Genomic DNA, 25,068 nt, shown 5'->3' on the forward strand with positions numbered 1-25,068 from the left:
AACCCTTGGTTGCTCAGGCAATTATTATACTATTTATAGTTACAAATAACTCTGGATAAGATGCTTCTGCTAAATGACAAAGAAAGCATGAGTGAGCCTGATTTGCATAATCTTCAATTCAAATATTTACTGATTACCATTTGCAGACAAATATTTGAGACATAGTGTTTGAATTCTGAAGTCAAAGAACAACCTCCCAGTACATCAAACAAAGTCTAAAATTAAGAAGTAGTAGCTCTCAGAATTCTTTGACCACTATAAACAGCGTGAGTCCAGGTAGTACCTTTGGTGATAACCTTTGGATTTCACACAAAGGTGGTCTTTTTGTCCAAAGCAACCTTGAGACCAGAGAGCTGCACTCTGGAGTTTTTTTTTTTTTTCTACAGCCTGGCACTCACAAATAGCATAGACCTTGAGATAAAGTCTTTTATTGCTTTCCTGCTAATGCAACAAAGACAGTCGTGCGTGGATGACGAAAAAGAGTGATGTGTAGAGCAAATAGTGTGGAGCTTGATGTGGTTGCGGACTGTGACTCGCTCATTGGTCGCTGAACTGTCAGCAGCTTCAGCGAGTATAGAGCCGCATAACCCTTAGGACTGTTCACTCACAGCTCTTATGATGTACTCTCACAACTTGTCCGATGAGACAGCTAACGTTGACTGAGTTTACTTTCAAGAAAGCCGCAGGAGAAACTTTTACTGATAGTTGTTTTCGTGGTAACGAACATTTACGGAAGAAAAAAGAAAACAGCAGCGTGCGATGGATGCCTCAAAATTGGCTCTATTTGTTTCAACACTGAGCTCCATGTTTTCTGCTGTAAGTATTTGTTCTTGTGTTATGGCATAAAACAAATTAAAAATGTTTTTATATGACTAGATATTGTGTTTAAATTCAGTCAGTGAGAGGCACCGTTTTCAAATAACTGCACATTTATGTACATTTTTAATTGATTTTAAATCCTTTTACTGTGAAATTATGTAATTGATGGAGGAATATGACGATATGTACCTCAGATGTTTTATATAAAACTATAAAATATATATAAAAATCTTACAAGGAAAGCCTCTCGCGTCAGCGGAGTTGTATGCTGATTGAAGAGACCAAATGCGTAATGGCGCGCTCGCATGGCAAGAGTGAAGGCGAAATGTGTAATTTACTTTACAAAAACATTATAATATGGAATTTAGCAACTCTTATGTGGTGTTTACAACATAATAATAAATTAATAGTGTTTATATTGAAGCAAGTATAGGTGCTGGAATACCTTTTCCAACACCTGTTTAGATAGCGAGGACACTGAATCATTTTCAGATCGAAAATCAATTGAAGTGAACTGAAAATTATACAGGTGCATCTCAATAAATTAGAATGTCATGGAAAAGTTCATTTATTTCAGTAATTCAACTCAAATTGTGAAACTCGTGTATTAAATAAATTCAATGCACACAGACTGAAGTAGTTCAAGTCTTTGGTTCTTTTAATTGTGATGATTTTGGCTCACATTTAACAAAAACCCACCAATTCTCTATCTCAAAAAATTAGAATATGGTGACATGCCAATTAGCTAATCAACTCAAAACACCTGCAAAGGTTTCCTGAGCCTACAAAATGGTCTCTCAGTTTGGTTCACTAGGCTACACAATCATGGGGAAGACTGCTGATCTGACAGTTGTCCAGAAGACAATCATTGACACCCTTCACAAGGAGGGTAAGCCACAAACATTCATTGCCAAAGAAGCTGGCTGTTCACAGAGTGCTGTATCCAAGCATGTTAACAGAAAGTTGAGTGGAAGGAAAAAGTGTGGAAGAAAAAGATGCACAACCAACCGAGAGAACCGCAGCCTTATGATTGTCAAGCAAAATCGATTCAAGAATTTGGGTGAACTTCACAAGGAATGGACTGAGGCTGGGGTCAAGGCATCAAGAGCCACCACACACAGACATGTCAAGGAATTTGGCTACAGTTGTCGTATTCCTCTTGTTAAGCCACTCCTGAACCACAGACAACTTACCTGGGCTAAGGAGAAGAAGAACTGGACTGTTGCCCAGTGTTCCAAAGTCCTCTTTTCAGATGAGAGCAAGTTTTGTATTTCATTTGGAAACCAAGGTCCTAGAGTCTGGAGGAAGGGTGGAGAAGCTCATAGCCCAAGTTGCTTGAAGTCCAGTGTTAAGTTTCCACAGTCTGTGATGATTTGGGGTGCAATGTCATCTGCTGGTGTTGGTCCATTGTGTTTTTTGAAAACCAAAGTCACTGTACCTGTTTACCAAGAAATTTTGGAGCACTTCATGCTTCCTTCTGCTGACCAGCTTTTTAAAGATGCTGATTTCATTTTCCAGCAGGATTTGGCACCTGCCCACACTGCCAAAAGCACCAAAAGTTGGTTAAATGACCATGGTGTTGGTGTGCTTGACTGGCCAGCAAACTCACCAGACCTGAACCCCATAGAGAATCTATGGGGTATTGTCAAGAGGAAAATGAGAAACAAGAGACCAAAAAATGCAGATGAGCTGAAGGCCACTGTCAAAAAAACCTGGGCTTCCATACCACCTCAGCAGTGCCACAAACTGATCACCTCCATGCCATGCCGAATTGAGGCAGTAATTAAAGCAAAAAGAGCCCCTACCAAGTATTGAGTACATATACAGTAAATGAACATACTTTCCAGAAGGCCAACAATTCACTAAAAATGTTTTTTTTATCGGTCTTATGATGTATTCTAATTTTTTGAGATAGTGAATTGGTGGGTTTTTGTTAAATGTGAGCCAAAATCATCACAATTAAAAGAACCAAAGACTTAAACTACTTCAGTCTGTGTGCACTGAATTTATTTAATACACGAGTTTCACAATTTGAGTTGAATTACTGAAATAAATGAACTTTTCCACGACATTCTAATTTATTGAGATGCACCTGTATATACATCTGTTGCTGTTTGATTCTCACCATGTACCTGGTTTTCACCTCTGATTCTTGTAAGCATTCACTAGCACATTATTAATTTATTAATTGCAGGGAATACTAAGTTATTCATTACGTTATCCAATGGGTTCTCACTTAAGTTTTTGCTGTGATAACAAAAACTGGAAAAATACATATTTTTCCGTCCGCAGAACTGCCGCTCACATGTTTTGGGCACCATTCTGAGTAAACTCTATTAATCCAGACTGTTGTGCGTGAAAAACCCAGGAGACCAACAATCATGCCATGGTTGAAATCACTTAGACACATTTTTCCCCATTCTGATGGTTGATGTGAACATTAACTGAAGCTCCTGACCCGTATATGCATGATTTTATGCATTGCACTGCTGCCACATGATTGGCTGATTAGATAATCACATGAATAAGTAGGTGTACAGGTTTATCAGGATCTATCTATTTATCTATCTATCTATCTATCTGTCTGTCTGTCTGTCTGTCTGTCTGTTTAAAGTGGAATTTAGTACACTTCTGATTTAGGTGTGATGCAGATGGCAAGTTTTTATCAGGAGCATTTGTATCCAGTTTAAATATTACTCTGAGTGTTCACAAAAGCCTCTTAACTGCACTATATCCACACTTAACCCTCCTGAATCACTGATATGTCCTGCCACTCTCACTGTCACTAGATGTCACAAGTTGAATGAAAATATATTTTGCCACTGACTCTGGAATTAAATGTATCGAATATCAGCTAAAAGCATCGTTTATACGACTTGCCAGCTGCTATTTATTTGAGCAAAAATTAGAGTTCATGCTGGTTTGCATGTTAGAGGGTCCTTAAGAATATTTCACAATGGAGCAAAACAGCACACTTGATAAAGAGCAGCAGGTTGTTGTTTTGAAGATGTGTGTCAGTAAGTGCAGTTCTAAATGTGTTTGACACATTAACAGCATGTAATTGATCTGTATAGCTACAGTATGAAGTATGAGGATTTGACTGGTCTGCATTTAGATATATTTTTGACCTTTTGAGGATTCTAATGTTAGATAAAGCTTTGTGCCTTGGTATTTGTTCTATCTCTTATAGATTTTTGGCATCACCATACTGTAGCTTCCTGGTCTTTACAGCTGTTTTCCAAATGACGTGATGTCTTTGACATTCGGAATGCAAATCGATGAGATATTTTAATACTGTAGCGGTGGCTGCCAACCCTTCTTTGCTAATTTACTTTAATCTCAGGTAACAACCTTCTTACAGGACTTGTTTTCAAACTGATATAATCTTGACACTCAGACTTTGAGCTTCATGCGAGCAATGAATGTGTTAGTGCAGGACGCTTATTCTGAATTCTAATGATTTGAGGGGACGTTCTAAAGACAAGCGAAAGAAAAAGATAATTATGAGGTAAATATTCTGAACTATAAATATGCATGTGCTTAGAACCACCATAGACACTGAGGGGGACAGAATAGGGGTCCATTAATATGGGGTTTTCAATTAGGCCCTCCTTAAAGCACACAAAATGTCAAATTTGGCATAAAATCAGCTAGGAGACACTTTTTGAAGTCATTATACATAAAAAGTTATACAGCAAAGTTGTTCCATCTTAACCTAAATGAGCTCATAATAAAACAATTTATTTTATTTGTATGACAAATTATTAATATTATCAATTTCATTTATTTTTCTTTGTAAAGAAAATGAGCTTTAGTAAAGAAATTAAGAGTTTCACTGCAGGAGAGATAATGCATCCTGATAATGAGCTTATGTAGCTACGCAAAACATACTTGATGCAAAACATGTCTTTAATGCAAATCTTCCTCTTTTTCACTGAAAGAAAAGGAGGTTGTGATAAATCACTAGTTCTCTTAGTGAAGGCGGAAGAGGGAGCCAGGTAAACAATCGAACGTGAATTTATTTTTCTCACACTTTCCAGTGTTAACATAAAGCTTTGCTTTTCAGTATAACACAACACACACATCCACACTGCTGCGTGCGTCTCTCTCTCTCTCTCTCCTCCGGCAGTCTGGACTCCCTTTTTATCCCTCTCCATCTCTCACTGTAACACAGAACAGCTGTTAGAGATAATTTCCCACAGGTGTCAATCCTTACCGGTCTTCCTCTCCCGACCTCGCTCTCCACAGATGTCTCTCGGCCACGGCCACATCACCACAGAGGTGCATTATTATTTTAGGAGTGGCTTATGCAGTGTCTCTTAAAGCTGAATTTTATATTTTGATGAAAGTGTTCTCTAAAGCAGTTCTTTGCTAAAATTGGAACACTTTTTTGCCCTTGAATTAATTTCATTTCACAGATATAAACAAACGCTTAGGGCAGCAGACTGCATTCATGAAGTTTTCCAGACATATTGTAAGAGTTACTCACTCTTTAAAGAATGAGTGCTGGCACTCAAGAGGAAGTACATTTAGATTTTCTCAAGTTCAGACATCTGACTGAAGCGTCAGTGTACTCCCACTGCCAAAAACACTCCCAAACCTACTCCCAAACCCCGTACTGCACTTTTGTCTGGTGTCTCTTCCCACTTCACTTATTCATGAAGAATAGATGTGAGACATCTATTCCCTTAGCACCATGACAACATCCTTTATCTGTGTTCTATACAGCCCACTGATGTATTTGTACCAGTGTTCAGGTGTGAAGTAAATATCTTTGTGTTTCCCTTTCACAAAGAATTCCGTCACTCTTAGGTTCTGTTGCTCACATGAGTTCAAGAAGTTGTCTTGGTTAGTTGTGATGAGTGGGCTATTCAGATAAGGAATAATATCTCTAAACACGCAATATTTTAAAGAATCATATGGCGTTACATTTTGGTTATTTCCAGACAGGCAGACCACTTTGTAGACTAGAGGATCAATCCATCCCTCCGTCCATCTGTCCGTCCTTAGATAATCGCATGATTAAGTAGGTGTACAGGTGTTCCTAATTAAGTGCTCAGTGAGTGTCTCTATCTATCTATCTATCTATCTATCTATCTGCATCCATCCATCCATCCATCAATCCATCCATCCATCCATCCATCCATCCATCCATCCGTCCGTTCATCTGTCCATCCATCCATCCTTCCTTCTATCCATCTATCCATCCATCCATCCATCCATCTATCTATCTATCTATCTATCTATGCTTTCCATCCATCCATCTATCTACCCTTTCCATCCATCCATCCATTCATCCATCCATCCATCCATCCATCCGCATGTGATTCAGCCTATATGGTCTGTCTTGTCTGTGCTGCTTTGCTGACATGTTTTGTTCCTTTAAAGCTTGTGTTAGTGTGAAATCGTTTAAACAGCTGACCTGTGCTCTCCTGAACATCTGTGTCATGCTTCTGTCATATACAAGAGTTTTATAATAACAAAGCCTGACATGTTGTTATTATGTAGTGGTTGAAGATCCTCAGTGATGTGGAATGGAAGAAAATCCCTATAATAATTCCTTATCCAAATTTTTGGCATGATACAGAGCAGATGTGCATGCAGAAAGTTTATGGTCATCTCTGGGGTGGTCATTTATGACTCGACTCTTCATAGTATACTGAGTGATTCACTTTGGGGTTTCGCATCAGTACTGTGAGTGTGTGCAACAGCTGTATTTCCTGTTTGTTCTGGTTTTATTCCCCCTTTCCCTTCTCCTCTTTGCTCATGAACAGTGTATAATTATTTTCTTCTCGACAGCAACAAATTTCAAGTAAACACAATACAGGAGAGCTTAACTGTGGGAATCTCCCTAGTGTCCAGCATTAGGGGATGTATTTGACATGGACTTGAGCTTTGATTTTTTAGTAATTGTGCAACTATGACCACTTATAACAGACACAAACTGATCTGTGTTCCATTCACTGATAATAATTTTTTGAGTTATGGTGTGTGAGATTTATCAGGATTATTCCAGTGTAGATGATACATTGTTCTCCAAATTGTAAATTGCTGTTTTAGACACTGGTAGGGCAACCACTATTCCAGTCACATAAATAACTCAACAAAGTATGGACAGTGGGGTCCAAAAGTCCGAGAACACTACTGAAATTGCTTCTATTTTGCACTCTTTTCTCACAATAAATTTTTTGTAATTAATTATATAAAAATTATCATAACAATTTGAGCAAAAAATGTATTGAAAAATTGACAAATTTGAAAATGTATTTGGTATGTTCCCTTTTTGCTTAAACCATAGATGTCACAGTCTGTCTCCCTCATGTTCTTCAAGGACTCTTATTTTGAAGTTTTCTCCCGGACTACATCTCCCATAGTGCACTGCCCTCATCACTTCCATCTGCTCCTTATCATCCTCACCTGTATTCCATTCCCTCATTTAGCTCCTTGTGTTTAAATTCACTCTAGTATTGTTCATTCATTTGTCAGTCCTTGAAGTGTTATGTTGTTAGTTTGATCCACTCCAGTGATTACTATTGTTGAGCTTTTTTGTTTGTTCCTCTCCAGCGTTTGTTCTATTCCAACATTGTTATTAAAGGATTTAAAGTATTTTCTCCTGCGTCTACTCTCTTCCTCTCCAAGTACTCAGCGTTACAGAAGGACTGACCTGACAAAGAATATGGATTCACTTACCTGCTCATCCTAATGTCCTCCTCTACTCCAGCGATCCCTCTCTCATAGAAAGCCAGACCTTGATGAGCACATCATTGAGCATGGAGCTAACGGGGGTTTTCATGGAACTGTTCAGGCAGGATCTTCCCTGCTTGGAATATTCTACCAAGTTCTTCCAACTCGCTGCAACAACTACCATATCGGATATGTACCTCAAGCCATTTACGGTATGGGTTTAAACTATCACCGAACAACAGCACTTGCGGAGAATCTCTCCCTTGTGGATTATATCCTTGCCACACTGAACATCACCCCTCGTTATATTCCATTAAAAAGGTTACTCCTCTCCCAGCTTTCTCCCCTCACATTGTGGGTTTTGGTGGGAACCCCGTGCCGGCTCCTTGCTCCACGGTCAACGAGCCAGTGCATGTTGCCTCAACCGCCCCTGAGCCAACTCTCGTCAAGTTAATAGACCTGGACTTTCTCCCCTCCCTAGTTCCCACCCTAACTACCCTTCATCCTCTGCTGGTTCCAGCCAGCATAATGGACACCCTTGTTCCGTCCAGTGCCCTGTCTCTTCCTCCTCTGCTGGCTTCACTCATGACATTTGCTCCTCCTCCTGGTCAGCCGGCTCCTCCCACGTCGCCGCCTCGACCTTCGCTCCCTGTGAAACCATGGTCAAGGGGAACCTCATACCCTCCGACTCCGCCTAGACCCTCAGAGCCCTGGACTCTGCCTTGGTCCTTCGTTCCCTCAGTGCCACCTCGGCTCTATGTCCCTTTGGCTCAACTGTGGTCCTTCAGCCAATCGGCTTCTCCGGGGTCCCCCAGGTCCACCTCGGTCCTCCAAACCTTCAGCTCCACCCTGGCCCTTCAAGCCATTGGCTACTCTCTGGGCACAAAGTTTACTGGCTGCGCCCCTCAGGTCTCCCACGGCTCCGCCTGCCTTCATTGATCCTCTCCTAGCTCTGCCCTCAGACTCTTCTATGGCTCTGCCTGCTTCCCCAGAGTCTCCTCCTCCAGCAGTTCCACCTTCTGACCCAGTTCTTGCCCTGTGGCCACCTCCCAGGCCTCTGGATCCATTCCCAGCCCTGAAGGATCCTTCACCTTTTGCGTCACCATACCCTCATCCGTCTTTGGGCGCCAGGAAAGAGGGAGTAATGTCACAGTCTGTCTCCATGTTCTTCAAGGACTCCTATTTGGGAGTTTACTTCCATAATGCACTGCCCTCATCACTTCCATCTGCTGCTCCTCACCTGTATTCCATTCCCTCATTTAGCTCCTTGTGTTTAAATACCCTCTAGTTTTGTTCATTCATTTGTCAGTCCTTGAAGTGTTATGTTGTGTTAGTTTGAGATGTATAGCCTTATAGTTTGTTCTACTCCAACAATCGTTATTAAAGGATTAAGTATTTACTCCTGCATCTCCCCTCTTCCCCTCCAAGTACCCAGTGTTACACTATCCATGTTATCCCAGCATAACTTTTCCAAAGATCTTGTGTGCTTCAATGAAACCATGGAAATCTGACCTTTTGTACAATAGTTGGTATAACATGGTTAATGTCATGGTTAATTTGATTAGTGACCTTGAAATCATGCAGAATTCAAAATTTATTTTATTTGTCATAACTTGTTTAAAATTTTTGGAAATCCTGAAATGTCTAGATTAAGTGTAAAGCTTATGCTACAGCTATTATTAATTTGACTTGTCTGCTTGCTGCAAGAGACAGAAGATTAGAAAAATTATTTTATCTGTGAAGACGTGGGAGTGCTTAATCTGAAATGTACATTTTTGGTAGATCATCTAGAATTAAGAGGAATAGAAGGGAATAAGAAGGAACAGAAGTATGCAGGGTTTTTTTCTTACAGATATCAGACAACAAAGTCTGTCAAATATTCATTGTTAATAGCAAATAGTGTATGGAGCGTTTTTTCTCTTGATTAAGTTCTCCCTGATAGAGACTCTTACATTTAGTAGTTTAATTAGGAAGCCCTCCAATATATATGACATTCTGAAAATATTACACTGTTTTGTTGATGAGAGCTTCAGCCTCAGATGCCCAATAACCACAAAGTCTGTTCACTGACCGTCTGATGCAAATTCAGCTATATTCTTTGTTTTCTGGGTTTTATCTGTGAAATAATTTGTACCTATGACTTTTGGATGCATGGACAGAGGTTCTCATCACAAAGTTTTCACACATTTCTTTAATGTGTTCAAAGCATTTGCAGGGAATTCTGTGCTATAATTTGAGTTTTTTTCTGGGCTGGTCTATTATTGTGGTATTATCAATCAATTGACCTGCTTTAACGACAAGTAAAAGCAAAATGAACTGTGGTTTTTCGCTTTACATGTTGTTCAGACCATTTTTTTGTGTCTAAATGTGTGGTTCTTGAATCAAAATAAACTCTGAAGTCTGTGAGTTAGACAAAAATCTGGCTGTCCGAGACTGGAAAGTGACAGCAATATGTCTTAATGTTCCCTGATCCTCCCTGATCGTTCCCTGATCCTTCCTGATCTTCTAAACAACTGCATACATAATAATAATAATAAAATAATATCTCACTGGGAGCACATTCCTGCTTCTAAAATACTGTTGAGTATTCCCAAATAGTCGTGACTTTAATGTGATGTAGCATGCCGTCAATTCTGTGCTATAAGCAAAGGGATAAACAAAATTGTCAGTGGATGCATGGAGCTGGAGTTTATAAATACTGCAGATCAGCCACCTGGATGGCATATGGCCTGTTTGCACTTTATCTCACCAAAGGTAAAGCATCTGAAATAGTCTCAAACAGGTTTTTTTTAACTCTTATAAGCACTCTGGGCTGTAACTATCTAAGGACATCTCTAATTAGCCCCATCTCTGTCAAAATTAAGATGTAAAAGAATGAGGGTTCCTCGTCAGTCAGCTCCATTACAACTTCTGTAGAGGCTCTTAGGGAACGTCTGTTTGCCATCTTGCTGTTTGTTACTTCCTCACTCAGCTACTTCCTCACTAGCAAAGTGTGTTTATCTGGCTTCGGAATAAGCATAGCAGGTTCATACTGGAGGTCAACAGATGTTCTGATAAGTCAGCAGAGGCGCAGGACTTCATTATTTAACTTAGCTGTGTGCGTATCAGCCCTGTGAGTTGTGTTTTGCAAGATTACTTGTGGTTTTGAGTTAGATCAAAGCCTTCACAGACCTTTGGTGTTATTTTGAAACCTACAAACTGGTTGCATCAGGATAGTTTTTAGTCCACTTATTCATTCGCATTAAACATAATAAATGGCAAAAAACAAAAAACAAAAGATTATATATGATAGTTTTCCCAACATAGAAGATTATGTCATAATTTACTCACCTTCATGTTGTTCCAAACCCACAGAACTTTCTTTCTTCCTTGGAACACAAAAGGAGATGTTTTGAAGAATGTTTTCAAGATGTTTTCTTGCATGTCTTGTAACCAAATGTGAAGTGCCACATTTGAATATGCAGAAGTGCAAATGAGATTTAAGAGCTTTATCGGAGGGGCTGATTATCAATGAATGCTGACTTAAATTTCAGTCTGTCCTTCAAAAAAATCTGCTGTATGGCTTCAGAAGACTTTAAATATATGAAAGTCGTATGAGCCACTTTTATTATGCATTTTTGTCATTCTGGAGCCATTACTTGAATCAGAATTAATTATGCTAATTTCTGACTGGTAAAATGCTTCAACACTGGCTATAACTTGTTTGTTTGACTGTGCAAAGAGAGAACATTGAGATTTTGTTACCAAAGTAGAAAAAAAATATTGTAACATTAAAGTCAAGTCAAATAATTTTTATTTGTATAGTTTTTTATTTGCGCTTTTCCCAATACACATTGTTCCAAACCATCTTTACAGAATGTAATGTCTGTAATGTCTCAAAAACATGAATAACCAACACTCCTGGAAAAATAATAAACAATTTTATTTTAAAAAATCAGACTATCTATAGCTTGGTATTATGGAAAATTTCACAACTTAGTCCCCCTGTCCACATATGTTTACATAAGTTTTTAGGAAAACTGTTTGCTCTAGAAATTATAACTTTTTTTGCATGTTTATTAGGTGCTACTAGTTACAAATCAAAAAGAGAAATGGAAAATACACACAGCAGTCATGCTCGGGTTCCAGGAGGTTAAAATGCTAATACAATTTTTAATTTTCAGGGATTCAAAATTGGGTAAAGTTATTTCTCTTTGAAGATAAATATGTATGTTTTCTGCAGTGAACCAGGACTTGTTGAAAAGACAAAAGGCAAAGCCCTAGAGAGAGCCAGCCCTCTGAATTAACATAATAATCTGATCTAGAAGATCACAGCACAATTTGTTTCTGGTGAGCTTTTTATTTGGCCTGCAAATGTGATGCTCTATGGTTGATTGTCTGTCGCCCAGGTCTAGCTCTGAGTCATCGCATAGTTGTTGTTAAGGGACATGCCCCCCCCCCCCCCACCAACCTCTCTCTCTTTCTTTCAAATGCCACTGAAAAGCAAGGTTGACATTAAATTTATAGATCGATTACTCATAAAGACTGTTTCAGGATTTTCATCAAAGCTGATAAAGAAATTGTTGACTGCAGAGACACTTTCAAAGGCCTTTCAGCGACTAACTTCATTGGGTTTAGTTACAGGAAGTCAGCCTCCTGGTCAAAAGCTTGCTGCACACTGTACTGTATTCACATATTTTGCTCTTTGAGATACATTTCGAGGATCAAAAAAAATTATTTTGTCGTAGGGCAAAATTGACTGCTTAGAGTTTCATGTCAATGAAGATATCAGGACAGCACATGATTAATAGTCTAAGCTTTGAAAATTTTGAACATCTTTAAGATTTAGATAAATACAGTCTGATGTAATAGACAGTTGATGTTGTACAGTCTGCTTTGGCTTTTACGCAACCCCTGGGGTCATATCGAATAATTTGACGAGCAACAATCGTAAGGTACAGAAAAAATCAGACAGTGTATACCTGTCTTTAGTCAGCCAAAGGTAGATTATGGGCTGCTATCTTTGGAAACGAGCCGTTTATGAGAAGGCTGTGTGTAAAAAAGGCTGGTTTGCAGTACACACAGAGAATCCACTTGCATAGCTGAACTCCTGCAAATAATTTGAGCATAAACACAAGTGCGTGAAGTCGACTGTGTGTGCTTGATCAGGAATGCATCAGTTATCACCCCGATGTCTGACCTACCACTTCACTAGGTCACTTTCACACGCAATGGACCTTGCACATGATAAAAGCGCCATTGCAAAATAATTATTGTATATGGAGGAATGCAACTTCATTATCTGATGTAACTCTGAGGGGAAATACTGGAGGAAAGTTGGCAGGTTTATTATTGGACTAACACACCGTTATTGTAATTTAGGAAAAAGACTGTAAACAGCCTCTGAATGGCTCCCTTGTTCACAGCTCTAGACATAGAGGCTTATTTTATCAGTGATCCATAAAAGCTAATATAAACCTGTAATTTATTGTTTGGTTTCAGGAAGCACTCTTTTGTCTGTGTGCCACTAGCTTACATTCTGATTTGTTTAGACTCAGAGGGCAATGATGATTAACCAGAGATAACATTTATAGTACAGAAGGGTTGGGAACGAAAACTGGGGCTGGATTCATGAAAATGTTCTTAAGAAAAAAATTAAGAAAGTTCTTAGGATAAATTATAAGAAGTTCGTAAGAACGTTCCTAAGTGCAATTCTTGAAAAATTCTTAAGAAGTTCTCAAATATTTTCTTAAGAACATATTATGTTCTTTTTCATCATCTTTTTCTTAAGAATAAAAAAACAGGCTTTGACATTGTCTGATCAGCCTGCTCATGGAGTTGCCTTGTCTAATAGCCTACAACAAATTCAATACTTCAACACTGGTAGATCATAATGATAAATGTATCTATTAACATTTTATATTTTCTTTTAAGTAGCAAGCACCTCGCGATAATTTTTTTGAATATAAAGTGAGATGTGTAAGTTTAACGACATTAACCGTCAAAGGAGAATTTACTTGCTGGTAAACATTTGATAATTTTTTATTTTTTTATTTTTCCCCTTTTTCTCCCAATTTGGAATGCCCAATTCCCAATGTGCTTTTAAGTCCTTGTGGTTGCATAGTGATTTGCCTCAGTCCGGGTGGTGGAGGATGAATCTCAGTTGCCTCCGCATCTGAGACCATCAACCCGCGCATCTTATCACATGGTTTGTTGAGCGTGTTGCTACGGAGACATAGCGCGTGTGGAGGCTTCACGCCAACCACGCTCAATTCACCACGCGCCCCACCGAGAGCGAACCACATTATAGTGACCACGAGGAGATTTTACCCCATGTGACTCTACCCTCCCTAGCAACTGGGCCAATTTGGTTGCTTAGGAGACCTGGCTGGAGTCACTCAGCACACCCTGGGATTTGAACTAGCGAGCTAGCGAACTCCAGGGGTAGTAGCCAGTGTATTTTACCACTGAGCTACCCAGGCCCCCCAACACTGATAACTTTTAATTTGACATGGAGGAAAAGAAAAGAAAGAAAATCTACAAGCACTGGATGTTCTTGTTAAGGAAGTTACTGCAAGGAAAGAGTTCTCCTTAGGAAGCTTGATAATACCACGTCGGAAAGTAAGAGGCGTGTAAATTGGAAAGGGTGGCAGAGGCTGTCTCTGCTGTGCCCAACTCCGATAGGGATGTGGATGGGGGGTGAAAAAGAAAGTCTCAGCTTTCTAATTTTATAATTATTGTGTTTCTATGAACTATAAATTTGCAGAGAGAGAGCGCTATATGCAGCGCATCTGTTTGAATTACGATTGGTTACCACATTATGAAGCTTCAAAACAACATTTATTGTTTGAATTTGGTGATAAAATTTACATGGTTTACAAGCTGAAAATAAAAATATAATTAAAAACATTTTTGACTGAAAAATCCAGTAAATTCATTAAACATCTTACCTTTTAGAATTTAAGACAACTGTGAGTTTATCCTAACTTTAAGATTTTATTTACTATGATTTTTACGAGAAAAAAAAAAATTCGAATTTGAATGCTTCTTAAGTTTTTGCTTAAGAACAATCTTAAGAAAAATGATAGGAACTTTCTTAAGAAGTTTTTAAGGGAATACTTATTCGTTATATTCGTAACTTTTTTCTTAAGTTAGAAATTAAGAAGAAAATGGTAGTTCAGAAGAAATTTCTTCTTAAGAACGTTTCGTGAATCCGGCCCTTGGTTTTTAATGGGAAACTTGCAGTCTGAACTGAAAGACTGGGTGCTGCAGAATAATACAAAAACAGTAAATAAACAACGTATCTTTCTATTGCGTTGTCCTTGCTGGTTGCATACAGGAGCAGACATACAGTGAGGCCAGTGTAGTCCAGTGCACATACGTATAAATGACTCTTATGAACCCGGTTCTTTTAATGAATCAAACTCATGAGTTATCTGTTTGACTCTATGAGTCTAATGACTCACTCACTGACTGAATCAGTTTATTACTTTCATCATGTCCAACTTGAAATGAACAGAGAACTGATACGGTGATATGTTTACTTGCAACACTTAAATCTGTGTAATTACTGACTGGTTGTTCATATGACAATGAGCAGTTAAAAACTGACACATTCAGAACATAGTTTATTACTAAAAACATGTTACCAGAAAGTAGTATTGGTTTTGTTATAGTATATTTGTTTTAGAATATTTGAGTATATAGTGAGGACCAAATATTCAAGGGAGAGAATGCTCTTCACTAAAAGAATTGTTAAATGTTAAAGAAACGGAAATGTTAAGGAGATTTAGACCTGTTAAATTCCTTACGATTCCTATCTCTAATACACAGTGTTTTTTTATTTATGTGTTTTTCTATTTGCATTTGTGTACTCTTCCACTTTTGCAATGTTTTGAGAGCCAGACAAGGTCAGATGATGCAATAAAGAGTGTGATGGTATCTTCTGCTGGTGGGGATTATATGTGCATGCATGGCTGATGATGGCAGTGAAGCAGCCTCTTACTGAGCTGACCCCATTATCCATGCACCAAAGTGTTGGAGAGTGACAGCTGAAACTGAGCAAAAATAGCGCCGGTATTTCCAGTGTAATTTCTGCCACTTTCCTCTCAGCTTCCTTCCATAAACATCTATCATGAAATGCAGCTCCACCATCTAGATGTTTTTGACAGTGATAAAACATTCAGCACACTTCTCTGCCATCCCCCTCCACCACCTGACACATCACTGACAGCAGATGTCTTTGCCACATGTTTTACTAATAAGGTTACAACCATCAGCAATACATTCTCAGCACCACACCCTGTCAAACACCTGTCCCCTGTATGCAACTATTCTGTCTCTATGTTCTCTCCTTTGACTGACACTGAGGTCTCTAAACTCCTCTTCTCCAACCACCCCACCACCTGTTCCCTTGACCCCATTCCTTCTCACCTTCTCCAGGCCATCTCTCCGTCCATCCTACCTGCACTCACACACATAATTAACACATCTCTACTTGCAGGCACTTTTCCCACTACATTTAAGCAGGCACGAGTAACCCCGCTGCTGAAGAAACCCGCACTTAACCCCACACAAATAGAACACTACAGACCAGTCTCTCTCTCCCATCCATGGCAAAAACACTTGAAAGGGCAGTTTTCAATCAAATCTCTGCCTATCTCTCACAGAACAAACTGCTGGATGACAATCAGTCAGGCTTCAAAAGTGGACACTCCACCGAGACTGCCATGCTGTCTGTCACTGAGTCACTGAGACAGGCGAAAGCTGAATCGAGGTCATCCATCCTGATTCTGCTGGACCTTTCTGCAGCCTTTGACACAGTCAACCATCAGATCTTACTCTCTACCCTCTCCTCGCTGGGCATCACAGGAAATGTCCTTGACTAGTTTAATTCCTATCTCTCAGGTAGGTCCTTCAAGGTAGCCTGGAGAGGTCAGGTATCCAAGCCACATCAGCTACTTACTGGGGTACCTCAGGGATCAGTGCTTGGGCCACTTCTCTTCACTATATACACAACATCACTGGGACCCATCATTCAGGCACATTGTTTCTCTTACCACTGCTACACTAATGACATGCAACTCTACTTGTCTTTCCAGCCCAATGACACCACAGTGACTGATTGAATTTCAGCCAGCCTGGCAGACATCTTGGCCTGGATGAAGGAACACCACCTGCAACTCAATCCAGCCAAGACTGAACTCCTTGTCTTTCCAGCCAAGCCTGCAGTTGAACACAACATCACTGTGCAGCTGGGTGCAACTACAGTAACGCCTTCCAAAATGGTCAGAAATCTAGGGGTAACCATCAACAACAGACTAAATTTCACAGACCACATCTCAAAGACCGCAAGATCATGTAGATTTACACTCTACAATATCAGGAAGATAAGACCCTTCCTCTCTGAACATGCCACACAACTGCTTGTCCAGTCTATTGTCATAACTAGACTGGACTACTGTAACACTCTCATTGCAGGCCTCGCTGCATGTGCAATTAGACCCCTGCAAATGATCCAGAATGCAGCAGCACGTCTGGTCTTTAATGAACCAAAGAGAGCACATGTTACACCACTCCTTGTCTCTCTCCACTGGCTGCCGGTTGATGCACGTATCAAATTCAAGGCTCTGATGCTGGCATACAGAACAGTCACTGGGTCTGCTCCAGCATACCTAAAATCATTTATGCAGAGCTACGCGCCCACTAGAAACCTGCGGTCGGCTAAGGAATGTCGCCTTGTTGTACCAACACAAAGAGGCACCAAAACACTTTCCCGGACTTTCGGCTTCATCATACCACGATGGTGGAATGACCTTCCCAACTCCACCCGTGAAGCTGACTCATTCTCTGTCTTCAAAAATGACTAAAAACACATCTTTTCCATGAGCACTTAACCAGTCATTAATTAAAAAAAAAAAAAATTCTTGTTGCACTTTTAATCTGTTTTGAATACTATTCTGATGCTAGTGAAACTTTGTAGTACGGCACTTTTTCATACCACGGTCTCCTTAAGATGATTCGCTTTTGTTTTCCTTTGGATAAAAGCGTCTGCCAAATGAATAAATGTAAATGTAAAAGTATTAAAAAAAAAAAAAAAAAGGACGAGCCCTTCGCCCCAACTTCCTGTTTCAGTAGAAAAACAAAAATGTCAACAAAGGCAAGAAGACTTTGCTCATCAGTCATTAACTCTGCAGCGGTCATTTTGCTGCATATCATATGGGGGTTTGTGTTCCACACTATAAAACAATTGAAGAAAGCCTTTTGTTCCGTTAACTCTCTGACTCCTATAACTCTTTCCATTCCCTGCTAACCTCATCTTGTTCTAATTGACTGATCTCTGGTCTCTATGCTCTTTCTTTCTGTTCTCTCATTTAAATGCAGTGGTACACCTGTACACACCCAACTCAGATACACACACAAACACACAAACAGACGTTACAGGCCCATGCACCTGCCAAATAGGCGCAGACTCAGACACAGACTTCAGCCAACAAATAAAAACACTTGCGTGCACATATATCAACAATACAGGGATTCAGTCCACTGTGCCCATTATACCCCTCTTCTCAGCACCATGTCTTCATTGACCTTTTCAAGCTGTTCGTTGGGCTTTTTACGTTCTTATTGACCCACAGGCTGTCTGCCACTGACTGTCAGCATGAATTTGTCATCAGCAGTGGACATCAGTGAGCAAATCCGACGATTACTCACTGGCCCCATGCTCTTCTGTGCCTCACAGGCATCATATCATCTCCACACTCCAGTGGCACTCTTTTGTCTGTGTGCCACTAGCATACACTGGTTTGTCAGTTTGTCAGTAAGAATGGTATACAGCACAGTGTTATTATTTTATTTATTTATTTAATTTGTTTTATTTATTTAAAATGTGACCTTTCTATTCAGTGTGGTTTTCGATCTGTGACCGTAGTTTAAGCTGGGATAGGAAAAGTTATTTTAATATAGAAAAAACTACACACTTCAGCTTTAAAAATGAAGGCAGGATGTAAAGGTTGTAATCCTGTATACTTTGTATCAAAAACTCAAATTAATTTATGGTCATTATATTATAATATATTTAATTTAGTTTTGCAGTCTTGAAAATGTATTTTAGTTTCAGTTTTTTAAATTATGTTAATTTTAATTCAGTTTAAATTTATGTTTTCATTTATTTTTTATTTAAGTTTTCATTAACATTAAAAGTATTGAGTAATACGGCAAACTAGTTTGATTTGTGGATTTGTGAAGCACAGCACGGTATAATTCTAAGTAGATGTTTGCTGTAAATATTTAGCCAAAATAAGCCCACATGAGGCTTGGTTCCAAACCATCAATATGCATATGAAATGAGCCTTACAAAAGGAAAGCTGACACCTTAAAATAATAGACCATACTGAGAATATTATCATGGCAAATCACTGAGATGAAAAAGACTGAAGTTTTTAAGGTTGAGCTGAAGCTGATCAACTGATTCTCGCTCTCTCTCTCTCTCTCTCTCTCTCTCTCTCTCTTCACAGGTTGGTGCTGTTCAGGTGTGTGACGTAGTAAATGAGATTGAGCTGGCAAGAGAGAGATGTGAAAATAAAACTACAGGAAACTTCACATCAGGTGATTTTCACACAAAATATCTTTGCTCTATGCTATTTTCACAGTCAACAAACAATTTTTCATTGATGGGGAAAAGTAGAAATAGCTGCGGATCACAGAGACATTATACCAATGCTGCAAATGGACCATAAACAAAACCTTTGGCAGATGTATTTACATATAACTCAAATTTGTTTGAATAGAACAGAAAATAGTGTAGTGATCCGATTATATAATACAGTAGTTACAAGGAACAATACAAATTGCTTCATGCACTGGAAGTAATACTTTACAATAAGGTTCCATTTGGTAACATTAACAACATTAGTTAACAAGAACTAACAATGAACAATACTTTTACAGCATTTATTAATCTTGGGTAATGTTAATTTCAACATATATTAACACATTTTAAAATCAAAAGGTATAAATGTTAACATTAGTTACTGCACTATGAACTAATATGAACTAACAATGAACAATTGTATTTTCATGAGACCTAATGGATTAACTAATGTTAGTGAATGGAACATTATTGTAAAGTGTTAGCAAAAATAAAATAAAATACCAACATTTTAGACCAGAGCTGTGGACCTATAGTCAGCTGCTCAGACAGATTTTGCTGTGATGCTCATATGGGAGACTGGGGTTTAAATCTGGCCCTGGTCATGTTCCTAACCTGTTTCCCTTTCTTTCTCTCTCTCACCTGTTGGTTTTACTCTCCTCTCTTCGCTGTGTCTGTCCAAAAAATGTGGCAAAAAGCCACAATGAATAAATATATAAAATCCAAAAATCAACTCACATACAGTCTGACTGCTGTCTAAGGCTGATTATCAATATCCTCATCAATGAGAATGCATCATGCACATTTTGATGAGTCCTCAAGCATTCTGAAAAACACAAAGATTCATCAGCCATGCTGATTATTTTGGATGTTCAGCAGAGGTTCGCAGTTAGATAGCAGTGATCATACGGAAGCTGCTTTGAGGTATGAAGTAGGTTATCCTCGGTGAATTGGCAATCAGGCATGAAAGACAGGTTTTTAAAGTGGAAGGCAGCTGTAAAAGTCAGACCCCCATCGTAGACCCCGTTTACACCTGGTATTAGGATGCATCACGGGTGATCCGATCACATGTGGTCAGAAGAGACACATCGCTGTTTACACATGGTTGCTTGCGTATCCTTTGACCACACGGACTTCGAGGGGAGGGTCTCTGATTTCATGATGACATAAAAGTACATCAATCACTATGCCAATGTGTTACTGCATGATAATAAACTGCAAAAAAAAAAAAAAGTAATAAAAGACAAAGAAAGGGCATTTCTCCCAGATGCAGCTGAAATTTGTTTGGAAAAGTCCAAACGCAACATTCTGAGCAGAATTCTCTGCTATTTTAGTGTTAATTGTGTTAGATGAGCTTTAGATGTGTGTGCTTGTCATCCGTGTCACTGCATGTTGATATCAAGCACAATGAAGAAGATCCGTAAAGTTCTTGTGCTTGTATGTGTATATGCTTTTTAAAATTTTCAGATCGGACAGTTATTTCCATTTAAAGCCACTCATAACCGGCAAAGGGATGAGAAATAACTGGGTTTTTCATGTCCAAGGCTCCAATTTAGACTAGGATGAACCATTGAGGCCACAGCAAACAAGTTAGCTGTAGCAGTAAGCTATAAACAAACAAGTTCAAACATGCAGCAAGGAAAAGATGTGCAGTGTGGGAGTTAATGAATCTAGAGGGAATTCTCAAACAATCTATGTAAATCCTCAAAGATCTGCCTTTGTCTGCTGGCACTTTTATTGACAGTAATTGTGGTTAAAAACGGATTCTGTATCAAAATGTGTGCAGTTCTGTATATCATTAGATTAACAATGAATTTATGGGTGTAATGTAGATAATAAAAATATAATAACAGCATGCATTCATGTTTTGTTGTGTTCCCAGACTATTTTATGCTGGTCAGTGCTGGTCTAGCATAGCTGTTCACCAGAAACAGAGGTAGTCTTGTTGGTTGAGCTAGTTAAGCACCCTGGATTCAGATGAAACCTGTAAATAAACTGCCCTGGTCCCATTTTAATCCACAATCAAAGGAAACAAATAAGAAATTGTATTTAGCATATAGAAAATAAAGCATATTTTAAGGGCTATACTGGTCTTTTTAACAGGGTTCTCGATACAGACAGACATTTGTCACAATTTGTCACAAAAAAATACAGCCTTAAAAAACCATAACATTTAATTGCATATGAATTGTACATTATGTCCTCAGAAATCTGGAATTTACAGCAGGGGTGTCATTCGATAACAAGGCTAAAGTAAAGAGACATAAGATTCAGTAATCTGGAAATAAGGTGGTCTGATGAGATTTATTTACATCAGGATCCTATATCTACATCTGAATAGGTTTATGTTTGGCCAAAGGATGCCTTCAACCCATAACCCATCTGTAGGTATCTGTTAAGCCCCGTTCATACTGCCGGCGACATCGAGTGACAAAGCGACACAATCCCATTCATTTTCAATGAGAGTAAAGTGACTTCTGGCAACACAAGCAACAGTGACCATTAGCGACAGAAGTCGTTGTGGCAAGCGACAAGACAAAGTTGAGAAAAGATTAACTTTATGCAAATGACGAGCGACATTAGAGAGCGACTACCAATGAGAGTGAAGGCAGTGGAGCTCACATCATCCGATTTCAGGCAGTGAGTGTGCAAGATACTGGAGTCTAGTGCATGCAAGATGGAGAAGTCAAAAGTTTCTGTGAGTGATTTCACTATTCTATATAATTTGTCTGTAGCCATGTAGCCTAATATAAATGATGCATGGAAAACCATGTCGGCATTCCGAATGAGTTTGATTAATATAACAATAGATTGTTCATCTTGTTCATAATATGATGCATTGAGCACTGCTGCAGGTTATATAAATAAACTCTCCCCTACAAAATGTTCATTTTGAGAAGCAATAGAACTGATTCCTTGTCAAATTAGGATATCCTAGTTTTACCTGCTGTATACTCTGTAATCAGAATTTCCAAAGCTACTATGGCCAGACGTGCAGTCCACCAATAACATTAAAGCAACAGCAGTAGGAATGCCAACCAGCGACACAGATGGCAGAGTCTAGCGACACCAAGCGACAATGGTATTGGTGGGGGATCTATTATGGTTCAGTCAACCATCCTTCAGAAGTCAATTGGTGTGATGCTTGCTCTATAGTGTTTTATTAAGGCCAAAGAGGCCACTTTACACAACCAGAAGTAATCTATGGTACAAATGCTATTCATGATATGGTGCAATGTCCTTGATGTTATATATAGATTATTTTACCAACCTGCGTGTGTGTGTTTAGAAATATTGTATAATGTATATACTGTACACTCAATAAACACTTTATTAGGAAGACCTGTACACCAGTTTATTCATGCGATTATCTAATCAGCCAGTCGTTTGCCAGCAGTGCAATGCGTAAAATCATGTAGATACGGATCAGGAGCTTCAGTTAATGTTCACATAAACCATCAGAATGGGGAACATTTATATCTCAGTGATTTTGACCGTGGCATAATTGATGGTGCCAGATGGGCTGGTTTGAGTATTTCTGTAACTGCTGATTTCCTTGGATTTTCACGCACAACAGTCTCTGGAGTTTACTCAGAATGATGCCAAAAACAAAAAACATCCAGTGAGCGGCAGTTCTGTGGATGGAAACACCTTGTTGATGAGAGAGGTCAACAAAGAATGGCCAGACTGATTCGAGCTGACAGAAAGGCTACCGTAACTCAGATAACCACTCTGTACAATTGTAGTGACCGGAATAGCATCTCAGAATGCACAACACGTCGAACCTTCAGGCGGATGGGCTACAACAGCAGAAGACCGCGTCAGGCACTTTATTAGGACTTTTTTATTCTTTATCTTGTATTTAACCTTGCTCTTTGACTTTGTGTTGATTCTTGAGTATAGTTGTCTAAAAAAAGCATGCATGCTGAGTGTCATAACAATGGCAAAATCATAACAACAGCTCTTATGCAGCATTTCTTTCATACAGAACCAAACCCTAAAACCTAAGCTTACCTAAAACTTTAAAAACTGTTCTAGTGCTGAATTGCAAGCACTGGTATTTTCTTATGGAAATTCACATCTAGTTTACTCTGAAATGTTAATGGTGTTTTATGCTTATACTAAAATTAAGATTATTTTGCATTCAATGTTTGTTCTGAATTCTTTTGGCAGGATGCCAAGGAATGTGGGACATGATTGCATGCTGGCCATCAGCCAAAGTTGGGGAACATGTGGTGATTCCTTGTCCATATTATTTCAGACACTTCTCGGACCACCATGAGGGTAAGCTGAAATCGCCATCAAATTCCAAAATGTAGCTCTTGAAGAAAAGTGTAAAGTATTTTTTGTCATCTTGTAAAATGGGCCATTTATCTGTGTTGGTTGTATTGACAGTCACAAAGCTTTACATCTAAAAGCTTTGAGCCACTGAAGTTTCCCACATACTCACCAGAGGACTTTGATATCAGACCTCTCCAGGCAAATTGGTCTGCTTGGGAAATAGGAAAACTCTAAAAATCAGCCCTTAATTGTCAGAACATGAAACTAAAAAGCATGTTTCCCTCTAGCAAACAGGACTTTTATGGTATGTCGCCATGAATGTTCAAGTAGTTGGCAGAATGAATAGGATGTCATGGTTGGTAAGGAAAGAATTTAGTTATTTCATACATCATAGGTCAAAGACTAGACTATTTATAGACAATGGAATCTGTATAGAATATACAGTACATGCAGATTTAACAAAGTGGTGACTGAGGGGTTACATTTTCTACACATATTTGACTGCAGAACTGCTGCATTTCGAGTAGAAGCAATGAGCAGTCCATCAGGCTGCAAATCAGACCCATTGATTGAGCACTGTCAGGGGTGTGTGCCATTAGATCACACTTCTTTATCTGAAAATCTGTTCAGTGGGCCTCGGCCATTTGAATGGAAACTATTAATCAACAGCTCATGTATTAAAAGTCTGGCAGCCCACCAAGTCCTCACATAACATTATACAGGCCTTCCCTGTTGAAAAGATCAGCATTGCTGTTCATCATGTTGGTGTGTTGGTGTCCTCACCAGGCTTCTTAACTACAGCATGGAATATTCCTCAAGATCTCAAATGCTAGTTAGATTTAGATTTACAATGTTGCAATGTGTACTGTATCATGCCTGTGCTTCAGGTACACTCTACAAGACAAGGCAACTGATCTCAATTCCATACACTGGAAATATAGAGTATGAAAAGTGTTTCTGCAATGATGAAAGAGGCTTGAAGTATTTATTGAGAGCACATCTCCTTTGAGGAGCTCTGGGATTCAGGCAATTATTTTCAACAATGAACACTTTAGGAATGACCAGCTGTGAGAAATGTCTTTGAAATATCCTTTTCCATTCTCCTCACCTGCTCATTCATGCATAAGCTATTTATATGGTACTATGGACGAATCATAGAGCAGGCTGGGTTCTACAGGGGAACCCTCAAACGAACATTAAACCACCCTCAATTGAATATATAAGCCTAATAATACTGTATATTGGCAAAGCAGATTTCCTTGAATCCTGGTGAACACACAAACACAAAATCCCTACATCAAAACTAATAAACGTGTGTTAACTTGCAAATCAGTGTTTCCTAATTTGCAGGCACAGCAATCTGCTTTCATGCCTCCAACATACACATGAGCATTTGATTTGTTAAGACCTCTGCTCACACAAAGAGAAGCTGTAGATTAATTTTCTCGCTTAATGCACTGCCTCACCTGTTGCTTCAGATTTCTGCTCTGGGATAAAGAAGCCCATAGCTGCTGGTCTAGGATCAGTTTCCCAAAACCAAATCCAAACCTTAACTATTAATGAAATGCAAAAACTGACTCTAGTGTGAGTTGAATGGCCTAGTAGCTAGGGTGATTGCCTCTGCTGCTAGAGACCTGGGCTCAAGTCCCATAGTC

At 39.0% G+C, this 25,068-nt stretch overlaps 1 protein-coding gene across 2 annotated transcripts in view; it reads left to right on the forward strand.

Moving 5' to 3' along the window:
• The first annotated feature begins 545 nt into the window (after positions 1–545).
• LOC127432002 (vasoactive intestinal polypeptide receptor) overlaps positions 546–25,068 on the forward strand; it is a 118,085-nt gene continuing 93,562 nt past the window's right edge. Inside the window, exons 1-4 of one of the 2 annotated variants that reach the window (XM_051682721.1) lie at positions 546–816; positions 16,152–16,389; positions 18,999–19,089; positions 23,306–23,416. In XM_051682721.1, the coding sequence (XP_051538681.1) occupies positions 16,357–16,389; positions 18,999–19,089; positions 23,306–23,416 (235 nt within the window). In that variant the 5' untranslated portion in view covers positions 546–816; positions 16,152–16,356. The remainder of the gene's footprint in view (positions 817–16,151; positions 16,390–18,998; positions 19,090–23,305; positions 23,417–25,068) is intronic. The other variant, XM_051682720.1, reaches the window with a different exon arrangement.

This window comes from Myxocyprinus asiaticus, chromosome 41 (assembly GCF_019703515.2).
Source record: "Myxocyprinus asiaticus isolate MX2 ecotype Aquarium Trade chromosome 41, UBuf_Myxa_2, whole genome shotgun sequence".
In the NCBI taxonomy this organism is placed as follows: Eukaryota; Metazoa; Chordata; class Actinopteri; order Cypriniformes; family Catostomidae; genus Myxocyprinus; species Myxocyprinus asiaticus.